The sequence below is a fragment of the Chroicocephalus ridibundus genome, chromosome 4, assembly GCF_963924245.1.
Source record: "Chroicocephalus ridibundus chromosome 4, bChrRid1.1, whole genome shotgun sequence".
NCBI lineage: Eukaryota > Metazoa > Chordata > Aves > Charadriiformes > Laridae > Chroicocephalus > Chroicocephalus ridibundus.
The window spans coordinates 79,693,932-79,710,344 of NC_086287.1; the positions used below are offsets into that span (position 1 = coordinate 79,693,932).

The 16,413-nt window shown below is 37.2% G+C and overlaps 1 protein-coding gene across 3 annotated transcripts in view; it reads right to left on the minus strand.

Moving 5' to 3' along the window:
• The window catches only part of ADCY7 (adenylate cyclase 7), a 67,992-nt gene that overhangs the window by 17,094 nt on the left and 34,485 nt on the right, over nt 1-16,413 (minus strand). For all 3 annotated transcript variants that reach the window (XM_063334386.1, XM_063334384.1, XM_063334385.1), the window contains 10 exons: nt 15,672-15,872; nt 13,436-13,600; nt 12,488-12,637; nt 10,084-10,232; nt 9,657-9,768; nt 6,994-7,121; nt 6,585-6,743; nt 2,879-3,011; nt 1,398-1,583; nt 425-468 (listed from right to left, as the gene is read on the minus strand). In XM_063334386.1, coding sequence (XP_063190456.1) covers nt 425-468; nt 1,398-1,583; nt 2,879-3,011; nt 6,585-6,743; nt 6,994-7,121; nt 9,657-9,768; nt 10,084-10,232; nt 12,488-12,637; nt 13,436-13,600; nt 15,672-15,872 — 1,427 coding nt within the window. The remainder of the gene's footprint in view (nt 1-424; nt 469-1,397; nt 1,584-2,878; nt 3,012-6,584; nt 6,744-6,993; nt 7,122-9,656; nt 9,769-10,083; nt 10,233-12,487; nt 12,638-13,435; nt 13,601-15,671; nt 15,873-16,413) is intronic.

The window sequence follows — 16,413 nt, forward strand, 5'->3', positions numbered from 1 at the left end:
ATTTATTTTGTACTATAATATTTACAAACAAATCTAGCATCTATGAGCAAGAGAACTAAAAGCTGACGTAGCACAAGCGGTCACAATATATACACTTATACAATATACGAGGTGTTTTAATGTGTTTTCCACTGCTGTTGAGGTCTCTTACTTCCCTACTCCCCTCCATCCCACTACACCCCATATAGCAAAACGCAGCCCGAATGACTGAGGGGCCAGTGAGATGAAGGGGGAGCTCCTTTTAGAGTCTGCTAACACTAACAAATGTGAATTGAGAAGGCCAAAAATTTAGCTTAACATTTCTAATGCAGGAATACCATACATACAGTGATTAATTGACCAAAAGAACACATGCTTACAGTACACTGAACTGCAAGAGGAGCACAGGATCATATATGTTAAAAAAAGAAAGTACTTGACAAACCTGTCAGAAGTTCTCTGGCGCCCAGTGGTACACAAAGGTATTTCCTAAATCAAATAAGGAATTAAGAATAAGTTACATACTCAGTAAATGGCAAAAAACTATTGAAAATAAACTTCATGAAGCTGCCAAAACCATTTTTATTCACAAATAAAAATCAAGAACCACTCTCAAATAGAAAAATTTATCAAAATCAACTCTTGCCAGCAATGTTTTCTGCTTTAACATGTGAGCACTTTCTGACCAAAAATACTGGTAGAAAACAATTGAACAGATCTTCCTTCTTGTTTTTCTCCACATGCTGAAATAACTAACATCAGCAGAGGCAAGTAGACTGCAAACCAATTCCACAAACCTGAATGGATGGATACTTAATTTAAAATTTACTTCAGCTATTTGTCCACAACGATCAGTACAGCCTTGCTATGCCTCCAGGAGCACACCTAAAAGCATGCACATCTCCTCCTTTCAGCTTTTGGGAAGGGCAGATGGAAGGAAAAATGAGTTTTCTTAAATTTTAAAATCTTAAAATTCCTAACAATTCTTAACCTTAAAAATTCTTTTCTGATAAGATCCTGTTGCAGGCAGAGCATGTGGAGGGACTGTTTATTTTCTATACATTTTAAGTAAATGTTAAGTGCATCTGGAGGCTGGGACAAATAACCATTTTTCCAAAACCACATGTAGTGAGCAGGACTTCAAGATGTAAAAATATCAGAGAAAAAAGTTTCAAAATTTTACTTTGAAGGTTTACTATGATTACAGCATGCTAGAGATTGGCAGAGTCTGAATATTGTTAAGTTCTGGCAGAAATAGTTGTTGCACAGATACCTTCTCAGTTCCACGTACACATTTAAGACCAAGAGTAATAGCAGAAAAATCCACCACAAAAACCATATCAGATTTCAAGTTTCACACCATAGTCACGAGGAGCAGTTTGCAGCTGTAGGATGACAATCATTACTTCAAACCTCACCTTTCTTCGCCTTCCTTGCGAACTTGAAGAGTCACTGCTCACACTTTCTCTGTGGTTCAGGTGGGCAAAGGGCCTGGCTGCTCCCCAGGACTCTAAATAACGTGTCATCCGAACAGATGCCCGCATCTTCAGCCCATCATTAACTCTTGTTTTAGGGAGATGATTATTTGATACGCACTGTTTGGACTAACGGAAAAAACACACTCATTTAGAAAGCAGAAAATTACACAAATTGCAAAGAAATGAAGCTTTGTGTACTTGAATAGTTTAGGACTATACAATCTAGCTATTTAGTAGGACTCTAAACACGTATCAGCAATGTGTCAGCCAACTTCAATTCCTTTATCTCATTTAATTAAAAATGAGCTAAAGCAAATCATGACATGATGCATTTGCTTCAGCTATCTTCACAAGCCCTCACTTGTAACACTGCAACGTTCAAACTTCCTGCTTTATTTACGATGATGCGAGAGATTGCAGGATCGCATGAATCGATGCAAGTTCCTTGCAGTCAGCACAACGGTAGGGGAAAACGATTCCCAATTCCTGAACTAGGCCGTATCAAAACAGTGGTTGGGAGAAGATCCCACAAATTACAGGCTCAACATTAGATTTTATCCCTACATCACAGGTGAAGAGTCAGGCAGTATATACAGGGTACACAGCAATACCCCTTGTGGATCTAAAAGGAAGCTAAACCTACAGAATAAACCAATACATCAGTGACTGGTTAATTTTTAACACTTCACAGGAATCCTCAAGTGAGCAGGGACCATTTTAATAGACCAGATCCCCATTCTGAGATGTGTTGTGTACATGAGGGGTTGCAGGGTTGAGTACATAAAACATGCAAAGATAAGACTGAGTTCTTGCTAATTAAAAGTGGCTCTATACTGTTCCTTCCTGTAAAGATCCTGAAGGAATGAAGTTTGTAATTTTAATTCTTTCTTCTTTTGAAATAATTTTACTCATCAACCACAAGCCGATTCAAAATAGCAATACTCCAGGTGTTTGCAGTTACCAGGCTCTAAAGGGGCAACCAACAGTTGCTAACTGTACACCTTGAAAAGAAGGTGAATTTCACATCTAAGATAGTGAGGAAGATGATGCCAGAAGCTATTTTGTAGGGAAAGTGGCCACACAGTACGGGTATTCTTTCATGACTTCATCCCATCTTTTGACCTTGGTTTGTGAGAGAGACACTTCACACAAATAAATAGTCAAATATGTATATTTTTGCCTTATGTGGACCACATAAGAGGTTTCAGCATAACACTTGCTACCTGCAAACTAATAGTCCTATCATAAAACAGTAGGATGTGCTTTCAGATCTGAAGTTCCAAATCCAGGCTACTCAGATGACTCATACCATCCTTTAATTCTGTTCCGGAATTAAAAAGGTGTATGTACCACAGACACCTGTGCACTTTAAATGTATGTATATATTTGAATAAATATAAATGTTTAAAACATACACATACCCTTGGATCAACCACTAAGTAGGTTTTGATATTCATGGATTCCAGGTAAGGATCCCTCAGGTGTCCATTCCCTTCTTCTACTTCGTAAGCTTTGCCTAGGTGATTTAATGTTGCTTCAGTGATGTGTACACGGCTGAGAAGGGGAGAAAGAACAAGAGACCCAAACACTTAGAGAAAGGTCACATTAAGCATTTCATTTACATTTCAATGGCCACTGCTGACATTTCTGCTTTTCACCCATCTTGTACTTTGGCAGCCAACTGCAAAATCCTGCCAGTACTTAAAACCATATTTGCAATCCTTTACTGCAGTTCTTTGTCGCACATCTTTCATAACACGTGTGCTAAAAAACACTTCCCAGAATGAGACAGTTATCAGTATAAAATTAAATTGAAATAAGCAGAGACATATAAGAAACAAGAAGAAATGTGATCACGGGAGATCTGATGACTGACAAGACAGACAGACTCACAGGTAGGTTGTTTCAGATGGCAAGATCTGCAAGGAAAGCTCACAAACAAAACACAAGCGAGGACCGTCTCATGCCAGAAATGCATGACGGGGGGAGGAGATGGTTACAAAGTCTGGGGGGAAAAAAGCTGGAAGAGGTTTTTTGTCACATAGGAGGATAATTCTGAAAGTCTGTCTTTTCTGACTGAAACAGAGGAGAGCATAACACAGCAACACACTTCTAAGGGGAGCAGGTAGTATTTTTCTGTACCCATTCACGCTTTCCCATAAACATAATTTAGTTCAGTATCCCAAATCATGTATTTCCATATAACCTACAAGTAATCTATTTCCATAGACTTTCTCAACAAGAGACTTGAGTGTGTTCATAAAATAGCATTTCTTTTCTGATATTCTGTTTTCTCATTGTTCATCTTCCCACAGCTTTTCTCACTTTTCTTTGACTCGGAGGGGTTAAACACTGTGCTGTCGGTCCTACAAGCCATCAGCACAGAGCTGGGAACAGAACATTTCCAGAATGGAAGCTGACAGTGTGCATCACTCCTGCCTAGCTACAGAGAGCAAGGGGATCCCTGTCCCATCCACCTCTACTTGTGTTGCCGTAGGTTTGCCTAAAGAGAATTCAGCCAAGACCTGGAGACCATTGGCTGTGGCTTCCCAAAAGGAAGGGCAAAAAATTCCTCAATCCTTTTGAAGCCAAAAGGTAAGAGTTTGGAATATATAGGATGCATGTTTTTATTTGTTTACTGGTAATTGTCTCAAAAACCTGGGCTTTTTTTATTTGTTACCTTGATTATGCAGTTTTGCAATCGAGGTGAACCTTCAAATCTGAAATTTTAAAGCTTGCTCTAAGGCATCATTTTCTTCCACAGGGACTGAGGCATACTGGGTGATGTCTGTATTAACTGAGCCTTAAAATAGTCATGTACTGCAGCAAGTTTTCTGTGGTTTTCCACTTATCTCAAAAGGCAGTGTATTTGTTCACTATGTACCGTTTTCCATCTTAGCAAGCTTCCTCTTCCCCAAATCACACACTGCTGTACATCTCAGATCATACTGCCAACTTTTTTTCCATTTAAATTACTATGCTGATGATTTCTCAGCAGTTTCTAATGCTTACTGGATTCCAGGATCAGCACATAACCAAAAGCTGCTACCGCTGAAGCTGCCTCTCAAAGGCAAGCTGTAACATGCACTATTGCACTTACCATGCTAGGACAGAATACCTAATGCACAGCACTCAATTTCCTATGCTAACAGGCCTGAGAATAACATATTCTGATCTTTCAGGTACATACATATTAGAGAGAAATGGCCATAAATGCATTTTTAATTTGGTTTTATGCTAGTCCTTTCTGCTTTACTAGCGTACTACATTGTTATGAATGCAAATAATTTTTAAAATCACAAAGATAAACAATAATACTCTGTCAATGGAAATAAAATATTTATAAAGCCAGAAGTTTCCCTGCATCCTTTCAAAAGGCTTTAGAATTCCTTCATTTACAGAAACCCAAAACATACATACTTCCTATTTTGAATAAAAAACTCAAACTGCTCCCAGTGACAAAGCTTCTGCTCCCAAAGGAGCAGGATTAGCTAACATTGGAATGGGAAATCCCAGACACATCATTTTTCTGCAGAGCAGGAAACAAATGTAACATAACATTTGCATGACAAATAGAAACCTGTCCTCCCTGTAAGGCTCAGTCTTCCACCAATGGAAGGTTTCCTCTGGCTAGTTCTGAAACACATGATAAGCGAATGCTTGGCATGTATGAGTATAGGAAGTATTAAGTGTCATGTTTCAGAATCAGCAAGCCAACCTACACCAGCTGTATTCTTTTAACAGATTATCAAACATAAGCACAAAGAACATAATGGAATAATGAAAGTTTTCAAGATTAGGCAATGGTCCTAAACGTGACTAAGAAAAGTATGTTTTCATGCCATATTCAGTCATGTTGTTTGCTTTACCAACAAAAGAAACTTTACAACTGTATTCTTGTTTAATCACGCTGAGTCAACACACTAGAACACTCAACTTGCAACTGTTAACCGAGTTCCAATTAGTTTTCTTTCTGTTTCGGTTACCAATGCAAGAAAATAATTTGACATTCATATCCCCTTGTCACTTTGCAGAAATTAATTTTTAAGTTACAAGCATATACCTAAAAGCTGTCCGAGGCATAGAAATAAGAAACCCTATAATGTCACTCATTAGAATCACTTTCCAAGAGAACCAATACTTTAAGGCTTAAACATATACCCACATGAATGCCACTCAGTTAATAAGTACTAACTTGCACAGACTACCAAGGACGTATAAAATCATGGTCTCATTTGGGAATGGAAAAAGGGAAAGGGGAAAAGAGGAAAAAGGGAAAAAGGAAGGGGGAAAAAAAGTTTCTTAGCTGAATTCTAATCCCCAAGTTCAACTTAGAAAATAGGGGGAAAAAAGTATAATTTCCTAAATGAGGAAAATATAATGTTTTTAAAATACATCAGGATTTTGTATTTGTCCTTTTCAATAAGCCTCTTCAAAAAGGCAGCATGAATATCAACCTCAGACCCAATCCTCTGCGCTGCAGAGCAACACATGGCAAGTTCTATTACTGTTTTGCCTCAACTCTTCCACTCAGGAATACTCGCTTTGCTTCCCATTCTGCCCATGACAAATGCTATACAGAGAGATTACGGAACAACCAACAGCTCCAAACTCTCCTTGCTTGGATGTTCCTCATCAGGCTCCATTTTAATTTCTGAGTTGGGTTTTTTAGGGCAGGGGGGGTGGTGGTGGTCATGAATATAGAGCTAATATAAATCAAGTGGAATTGATGGATATATTAACAGAAACAGTAGCTAAATATGCAGCCTTGTCAACATAAGTAGCATAACTATTATTTAGCTGAACTTACAAATATAATATTATCCCTATGCACAACGTGAATTAACTAAGTCAACATAATGCACCGTGGAAGTCACGCAAGTTTCACCGATGAAGGAAAGTTCCAGCAGCAATCACTTGCCTACGAACAGAATTTTGTAGTTCACTGAAAACAGAATCAGAAAATATTAACATTTTACTGCTCTAGTAAGTACACATTTGTCCTATATTCATCATCCCATCATGAGGACTTGTGTCATGGCACAGTTACAAATTCCAGACTCATAAACCAGGGTTATGAAAAACATGATGACAGAGTGAATCAGCACCGAGAGGGAAGATCCTCACCCAGGTACACCTGCAGACTCCATGCGGTTCGCTAAGGACACGTCATGCGACCAGACGTCATACTGCCACTTCCGGAGGCCGATCACACCGCACAGCACATTCCCAGAGTGAATACCAACCCTCATGTTGATATCCACTCCTGTGGCCTCTCTCACCTGCCTGTGGAGGGAGGAGGGTATCAGAGCATAAGTTACACTTTTGATTGTCTCTCCTCCTCCTGGAGATCTGTTAAGGTTTAGTCTCATTATACACTTAGTGCAAAGACAAAAGACAAACTTATGACCTGATGCATAACTATCCAACCACAGCTAATAAATACACTTTAAATGTTGACAAGAAAACTAAGAATTACTTTATTCAATATCTTCATAGCCTTGATACATTAAAAAGCCTTCTCTACTATACTTACTTTATTGCTTCACACATGTCGAGTCCCATTTTAACACAGTTCCTGGCATGAACCGGTAAGGACACAGGTAGGCCTGAGACACAGTAGTAGCAATCTCCCAGGATTTTTATTCTCATGCATTCATTCTCCTGGGAAATTACGATAAACATATTTAACAGGAAAAAAAAAAAAAAAAAAAAAAAAAAAAAAAAGAACTGCAAGTAGGCTAATGACACCAAAACTGGGACTTGTCTATATCGTTTTAAGAAAATCAGGCTTCGTTCAATCCTTGTTGAAGCAAAGCTTACTTCTCCTTTCCCACATCCAAATGACTGGATGTTACTCACTGGAGGGTAACAGAAATAACCACTTCAAGCATTTCTGAAATAAAATCATCTTACTAGTTTCTGACTTTATTCTTGGAACTGTATGCAAATGAGAAGCTCTAAACAAAAATCACTGTCACAGAATTTACCATCTAAAGGATGAAATTATTTATGTATCTTTTAATCTTCATTTTTATTAACACCTGAATTACAGGCAGTTTGTTCACCTTTTACTCAGTTTTGCATGGCAGCCTCATAAGTAACTCAGAAGTAAGATATTGCTGCCCATTACTGGCTGGAGAGAAGAAAGGGGAAGAGCAAAGAGCTCCTCCGTACTGTCTTTTGTTAAAACATTACTGAAGAATTTTAACTACAAAGGTTGCAAGCAAGCCAGGGCTAATTCTGCGAGGCTGTATAGTGTTTGACTGATGAATAGAGATGGCTTAATTTGGGCCAGCTGACACCTTCAGCTGCCCAGCCCTCCCTGCTGTGGGAACAGACCACCAATTCTTCAATCAACTTTAAAATACCCTAATTTACAACCAGCCCAAATCAGTGACAGTTTACCAGACTAAGCTGTTCTCCCTCATCAATGAAAGCCTTAAGAGAATATCCATCATTCTCCACCATCTTAAGCCACCCAGTAGGTTCTGAGCGTTGCGGCAAGCAACGAGCTTAGATAGCCCTGTGCTTCAGTTACAGAGATAAACAGCGGAACCTACCCTAGATTAGAGCTGTTAGACTTCAGTATCCAGCTCAGTGGACAGGTCATTAGGTAAACTGGAACCTACAACGTTTTTACATTATGGAAAAGATGGCTGAGAATACTCCCCGGCAGAACAATAGCGCAAAAAGCAGGAATCTGTTCTTAGGGCTCAACCACAGAGTTGCAAAAGACCGTGACTTTAAACAGTGCAATTTGCAGACAGGAGTCAGAAATTAAAACATATATAACTCAAAATCTGGAATATTTTCTATTTTTGTATCTGATGAACAGTTGCAAAAAATGACCAAATGTCTTTAACGTCAGCTTCTACTGTGGCATAAAAAGGTCATTGCAACTAAGATGACATGACTTATTCTGTGTGTTCTTAATAGCTGCTTCACAACAATACAGTTACAATACAGTTAATATGACTCCTATTTGCCAGTACTTGAAGTTTTAACAGCAACTGAATTCATATAAATACAAAGATTATTCAATGTCATTTAGTCAAAAAGGTTAACTAGGGTTTTATAGCCAGGTTTTAATCAGCAATATATTTAAAAATTTATTCAATGATATCCACAAAGGTTTAATTTAAAGCAATTTCACTCCTCTGCTATATTAATAATTTTAGTTTTCCCACTTTTTCTTAATAATTTTTAGAATTTCACAAAACCAAGATTTTCCAAGTCCATTAATTTTCTAATTGGCATTCAGTATATCCAAATGTAGTCAATTATGAAATCAAACCAACATCTTTAAACCATGGAAAGTTTTGATAGGTAGTCACTAGTCTTGACTTAGACTTTACCAATGCTAAATTTCTAGAACCAGAATTTGGGTTGGTATTTGTTTTTTGGTGTCACATAGGATACAACAATACTCAGCGTTTATTTTCCTAAAGCCATATTTGCCTCATAATACTAACAGAAAAATCAATGAATATGACAGAACATATATCCAAGATTAGGGTCAGTTTTAGCGGGTAACAGAAATCGTCACACAGAGTCAATTATGCAAACATGTATGTATGTACACAATACAGTCCCTGTAATCTGAGAACTCAAAAACTGAATTTGTGATTACAGTTGCAAAAAAATGAACCTCAAGCATCACTTGGAAGTGGTGAGAACTACTGCCAGCCTGAAGGGTCAGTAGTGAGGGTATGTCTTAATAGGGACCATTTCAACCTGCTTCCCATTCTTACACTTTTCTGTTAAGTATCCATTACTAATTATTACTCTTGAGCTAAAGTTGTCCTTGATCTGATGCAAAATGACTGAATTTATAAATTTAAGTGTGTGTCTGAGAGTTCCCCATTTGCAGAGCCAACAAATAATCCTTCTAACTGAACACAGCAAAGCTCCTCAATAGAGCTTGTATACAGTACCTCTTACAGCCCTATTATAATTATTTATTGCCATCAGACCACCCTGAACAATACAGATAAACCTCCAGACTCACAAATGGAATTACACTAACAACTTGGTAGATTTCCTATTTTTGTTTTAAAATTTTGTTTTAATGTGATTTTGCTAGTTAGTATTAAAGCCAAATTAGTCTTTCCTTCCTGACTTCAGAAGCACTCACACCAGCTGCCTTCTCTCTTGCAGAAAAGACTTCCCTACCACACAACAAACTGCAACACCTACCTTTGCAATCTGATCAAACTTTCCAAAAAGTTCATTCAGCATCACTACTAGCTCCTTAGGAGAGCAGTCACTGGCAAGGCGAGTAAATCCTACAATATCTGCATAAAGAATGCTAGACAAGAACAAAAGGAAAAAACAACATAACTGAAATATGAAGATATGCCTATTCCACAGTCAACTTAAATATTAAAATGCATTTAATAGAAAGCATCTCTCTTTGGAAAACAATTCTAGAAAAAAGGGTTCGGGTATCTCAACTGATTTAGACAACAGCACATCAGTTCAGGACATGTTATCTTCCCACAACAGGAAAGAAGCTCACTTCAGCCTGAAAGTCTTCCTCCAAATTTTAGTTTTACTGGACCATATACACTGATAAGAATCAGCAGCTTATATTAATACAATTACTGCTAAAGTTTCTACTTACCTAACATTTTGGTGCCTTTTTACATATAGACTGTGGAAGTTGTTGTCATGCATTTGCCTATTATCGTTAGTTTCCTTTAGTCTCTCTATGATTGCTAGCTTCATTTCCATAGAGATATGAGCTGGCAGTATGGATAAAAGCAAATTTTCCTAAAAGGAGAGCAAAAAATGGATGATGCAAAATTCTTAAGAGCGTAAATTTAAAACAGAAGGATTTTAGTGATGGCAAGAAGGAATTAAAAAAATAAAATGCCTTCATTCAAATAGCTTTTTAGTAACGCACGTCAGGTTTTCCAGAAAAGATTTTTACATTTCTATTCTCAAAATCACTAATTTTACAGTTAAGCAAGGGTGTTGCATATTTTTTCTTTTGTTCCTTGTGACCTAGATGTGACATCTCTCTAATGATGAAACACGCAAGAATTCAGTAGTCAGTACTACAATTGGTGGAAAAAATAAGTTTTAATTTATACAGAAATGTCTGTGTTATGTTAGCATTGTCTGATAAAGCTTCTGGTAAATGCTTATGTTCCATAACAAAAACTATGCAGTATTAAAAACCCTTGTGATTTTTCAAATGCTGGAAAAGCAGGAACGGATACCAAAGTGTTGACAACATGCTGCATAGCTTAAATGAACCAGGAACTGATGCCACTGAAACAGTCTTTTGAACCGAGTGTGAATACAGACTCTTCAAAAACCACTTACATTGTCTGACTATTCAGCACACTGTTTTACACTGGCTTTGACTTAAAAGCCAGTTCTTCATAGACGACCTTGCTAAGTTGCTGGGCAGAAGAGGAAGACAAAAAGAGAGTACTTTTAACCCAAGAAGAGCTCTACCACTCCAGAGACAGCCACCACAGAAGAGGAAATGTTGCGTGGAGCAGCTACAAGCAGGAACTTTTTCTGATGTCATTGCCAGCAAGGTCAACAAATTGTGTAACTGAGTAAAATGCTGTTCCCCTTTGGACCAAATTTTGTCCCCTTTTCCTGAATACCTGATGCAGCAGTATACAGATGGCAGTAAGTTGGCCAGGTTACTTAACCAGTGCCTGCCACCAAAAACAAATGCCTTAGGATCACAGTGGGAAGAAGGAGGCCTTGAGCATCATGTACTGGACTACAGTAGGTGTAGACAGCAGTTTAGTTTGAGACTGCCCCCAGAAACACCCCCTTCCCCTCCTCTAGCATTTTAATACTAGGAGAGTCAACCTTAGGGAACAATTTAAACTGACAGCAGAGCCCCAGTGAATGTAACAGGGCCATTTGAGGCTGCCACATTTCAAGGAAGTGATGATGAACCCTGAACTGCATTTCTCACATCTTCACAGAGAAAAAGTGGGTGGCAAAAAGAAGACTCAAAATTGTGTGACAAATTACAACACAGATGAAAAGAAAGCTGTCCATACATTTAAGCACATCTACACTTCAAACAAGCAACCATAAAAAAAAACAAACCAGCCACCATGCAAGTTACCACATTGCCCAAAGAATGAGAGCACGCTGCCTGTGTAAGCTGATTAGGTGCTTCCCTGTCTGCTGCGTGGGGAAATTCTGCCAGGACTTTCATGCAGATTTGTCATCTCATCTCACAAGATTAGCATCAGAGGACAGATCACACTAGCTGTGTGGCATTGTCTTCTTTTCAATATGATCAAGTCAGTCACTTCTCAGACCCTTCTTTTTATCTAACAACTGGTGGGCAGAGAATTCCGTACACATCAGCCTTCTAGAGCTGCTGTTCTTAACCCTACTTATACCAGGATAAAAGAGGAAAAGTGCCCTAGTTTCAGCTTTGATACTTCTTTACAATCCTTCCTCAGTAAGAAATTCACGTTCCTTGCTTATTCTTTAAATACCACTGGAGTTTATGGAAATAAACGATGTCATGCTTAAATACTGTAATCTATTATACGATTTTTTTCTCCCTTAGGCTCCAATTTTCTCCTTCTAGCAAATGAAAAACAGTTTGTGAGACAAGAAAATACAAGAATAAGTAATATTTTAGAATTCAAAACAAAAAAAAAAATGTGACCATAGGAAGCATAAACTAACTGCTGAAATTACAAGTGTTTTTCAGGGCATTAAGGACATGTTCTTTTAAATTACCTTGGGCCAGTCCCAGTAACATTTTATACTAGGAAAAAAGTAATTAAAATAACTGGCAATTACATTCCTGTTACAAATACTGAGATTTTCATATAGACAAGCCACAGAGAACAGCTTCCTCCCTTTAACTTCCTTCTTTTGTTACAAATGGCACAATTTTTATTTTTGACACTAGGTGGGTATGACAAAGATTGGACCAAGCCTTTCAACATGCATTAGTCACCAACTTTATAAAATTATACAGACTTAAGAAATTAAAACAAGCAATTCATAACACGAATTAGTTCACTCACTTGTTGCCTCTTTTCAATCTTCAATTTCATTCGGACCTGAATGCACTTTAAAGTGTATCTATATAAATCCCACGAAGCAACTTGCATTTGGCGTTTGTGAAATGCACCCATCAAGTTACCACAAAGAAAAATCACAGCATTGGCAAGTAGCTGCACAAGAAGAAAAATATTTACCTACTGCAGAACTACTGTATTCACTAATACACATACTAGTCCCTTAAAAACACTCAATCCCAGGCCACGTTCAATTTTTATCTTCCCCTGTCACACGCCAAATCAGTGTTGCAATTAGCCAGGCTGTACCTGGGAAATACAAGCTAACTGTCACAGTCACAGGCATTCCTGTATGAACATACAGTAATATAATGAAACAGAACATTCTGCTATATCATTTAACATTTGCAGGCACCAGTGTTTGATTTAGGGAAAAACCAGTCTACAAACTCCTGCATCAGCATGCTGTGTGAAGTCTGACACACACCTGCATCAAAAGAGCTGTGGTGCTCCTTTGAACACACCCTATTAATAAGCGTTGGGAACCCTGAAAGCACCCAGTAGCACTCCCAAGCCCTCCTGATTCCTCAGGGCAGCAACAGCCCTTTTGATCCACCCTGTAAGGCAGCGCCAGGTGAAGTTACATAGACCCATCTGAAACTGCACAGATTTTGAAAAATGACTGTGACAAAGTTTGTCATATTTTCAGTAACTTAGTTAAAAAATTAAAATAATCATTCTGCTTCTTTCACTCAGGTCAGAAAACCAATGTGCATTAAAATAACTGCCATTTTATGAAAAGTATGCAAAACACATTGGGCCCAAGCTCCAAATCCATTAATTCAGAAAATCCATGTAGAATTTTGGAACTTATCTAAACAGATTTGTTATGCCAAGATCAAATGGTAATATGACTTGGGTATTTAATTACTTAACCAAGTAGTACTTCCTTACCTGAAATAGAAAGGATTCCTTATTTTCCTGAGAAGTCGTGTTTACCATGATGCTTAGAACAATAATATGGGAGAGAGCAGAAAGTACACTAATTATGACAGCACCTCTCATCCCAAAAGGTAGCATGGTATAAACTGTGAAGATTATGAATAGAAAGAATGGCACCTTGGAAAGAAAGAGAGAGAAAAAAGAAAAAAAAAAAGAAAAAATAAAGATGTTACATGTTATAAGTTATAAATACATGTTATTAAGTGCCTGACAAGAATCACTACAGAACAAAGAGGAAAGCAGCAGGATTCTTGCTCATTTTCAGGCTGGATGTTTCAAAAACACAACTGAAAACATGACAGTGGTAGTCCTAAAAGCTTTGAGGGAGTTAGCAGCTCTAGATTCATAGATAAAACAGTTTAAAATGACATATCACCTTTAAGTTTTTCAGTTGTCCTTGCCCTTCATCCTTAATTTATCCATTTCAGCTGAAAATACACTTTGTACATCATTTATCAGGAACAGTGTATTGCAAGGATAGTAATATTGAATAGAATCAGATTTCTCACCTCCAAGTTATTCTAATTTTAACATCACCCAATCACATGTGTATGTTTACTCCATATTTCATAAATACCAAAAATCCAAGCAATGCTTTCTGGTGCTGACACAAGAGAATAATCATTATTGCCACTAACTACGTGTTCAGCTGCACAGATTTTACAAAAAGCACAATGGTCCACTAAACTGCTAGGCATCAGAGGCAAGGTATATAAAACTTACATCAATATTTATAGATGTGTTAAAGTGTTTAGCTTATATATATATGGAAACTATCAACCCTGATCATAGGAAAATATTGTGGCATTCCTGGCTCAGCTCCATCTCCTCATTGCAACTCAACTTGTGCCGCTCCAGACATGAACATCCTCAAGGAAGTCCCAAGGCCCAGTCTGCACTTAAATGTTTTGCCAGAATAGATAGCTTGGTTGGGACAACAATAAACAAACACGCAAGCAAATAAAAGTTTTCATTCAACAAAAGTAATCTTTTCATGTTCACCTTTACTATTTTAGTGGGACTAAAAAAAAAAACCAAACCTTTTTCTGCCTTACGTACAACCCCTACCACACAATGTTCTGAACACTGTGTAATAGTTTTATAAGCATGGACAAGCAATGGTCATACCTGCATTTAACTAGTAGTTTTAATTAGTGATAAATTCGTAACTTGAGATAAAAGTCTGAAATTAACTTATTCAATTCTACTTTCTAATCTAGGGTGTCCTTATATTTTAAGGCTTTAAATTGACATTAATTAGTTATTACCAAACGCCAGCAACACAAGATTTCAGCTTGCAGCACTGAACGCAGCAAAACCAAATCTTGCTTCATTACATGTTTGTACTTATAGTTAAGAACAGTAAATTTTCTTTTTTCCTAGGGTAATAGCTTCTTCCTTAAATTAAGAAATACTGAATAGCAACTGTAAATACACAGTGCTGGATCCAGGCCACAATACAAATCAGATTTTGGTTGTTTAACTGATAATTTATATCTATCTTTATTTCAAATAAAGAGGGGAAGGGGAAGAGTCAGTAAAACAAGATAAAAAGTCATTTTTATTTCATTAAAAACTCTTCTATTTACATTATGAGAGCCTAGGAGGAGTTTCCTACAAATTATGATATTTTTGGCATCATGAAATCGCCCGTCTTCTGATCAGAGATACTAAGCAATGAACTTTAGCCACACCCAGCTATGCCAGGATGTGTCATTAATTCTTATTGTTCACTTCACCTCTCCCACTGATTTGAAAACATGCTCCCTAGGGCACACCCAGCTCCAGAGTGCTTTATACATTCTTGAACACCACTTTGACCCATATAAATTAAAAAAGCAAGTATTATCAATGAAAAATTCTCTTAAAGATGAATTCATAATAATTAAAGTTTAGTAAAAATCTTAAATAAAAATACAATTCAATTACAACTTAAAGATGTAATTCCTGCATAGATTTATGCAGCTATCCAATTTTCCCAGCTGAACTCTATTTTCCCTGTAATAAAGAATACAAACTAAAATTGACTATAATAAATCAATAAAACCAATTTAGGAAAGTGAACCTAAATCTCAAGAAAAAAATATTATGCAGTTATAACATTCAGAAAAAATAAAGCACAAAACCACATTCATATATACTGACTACTGGTTTTATTTAAGTACCTGAATGAACAAGATATACGTACCTGTTCCCACAGTTGATAATTATTTTCTTTTTCAAAAAGAGAGATATATCCTACAATTAGGAAGCAGATCCAAATTGTAACTCCAAATAAGGTTAGCCATCTCCGAAATAGGGATTCAATACATAAAAGTAAGTACATGACTGCAAATATGACAAGAGCAGCACATACTGCAATAATGAAGGCAAGATGATAACGTGCTTCCTGCAAAAGCAAAACAAAGTGTTATATTTGCTCTAAATGCCCCCTTTAGAAAAAAATGGAAAATGCATCTATACTGTCCTGGAAACAGCTTAGATAGCTTTAAAATTTGCTAACCTGAGTTCGTAAGTAGTTTAGCTGTGGCAGGGTTAACACTTTCTGATATTCACACATACAGAGGTAATAAAATAAATATTATTATAGATACCCAGTCTACCCCAGTTCCACCATTATTATTTCCCAAATTAGTGGTTTTGTCTTTTAAGCTAACTATACTACGTTGTACAATGCAGATGCAAAAAAGAAACACATTTAAGGAGTTCAAGCTTTGCTAAAAAGAGTGTAACAGTTCTTTTCGTAAGTTTTACAGGACATGACTTTTAACATACAAATAGTGTTGCTACTTCTTTCCTTTTTTAAGAAATAAAAGCTAAAAGGGATAGAAGTGCAATTGGTAAGATTAGTTCTGGTGCTAGAGAGACACTTAAAGACACTTCATCATGAAGCACAGTATTTGGAAAGTAGCTTTAAAAGGCAACGAAGA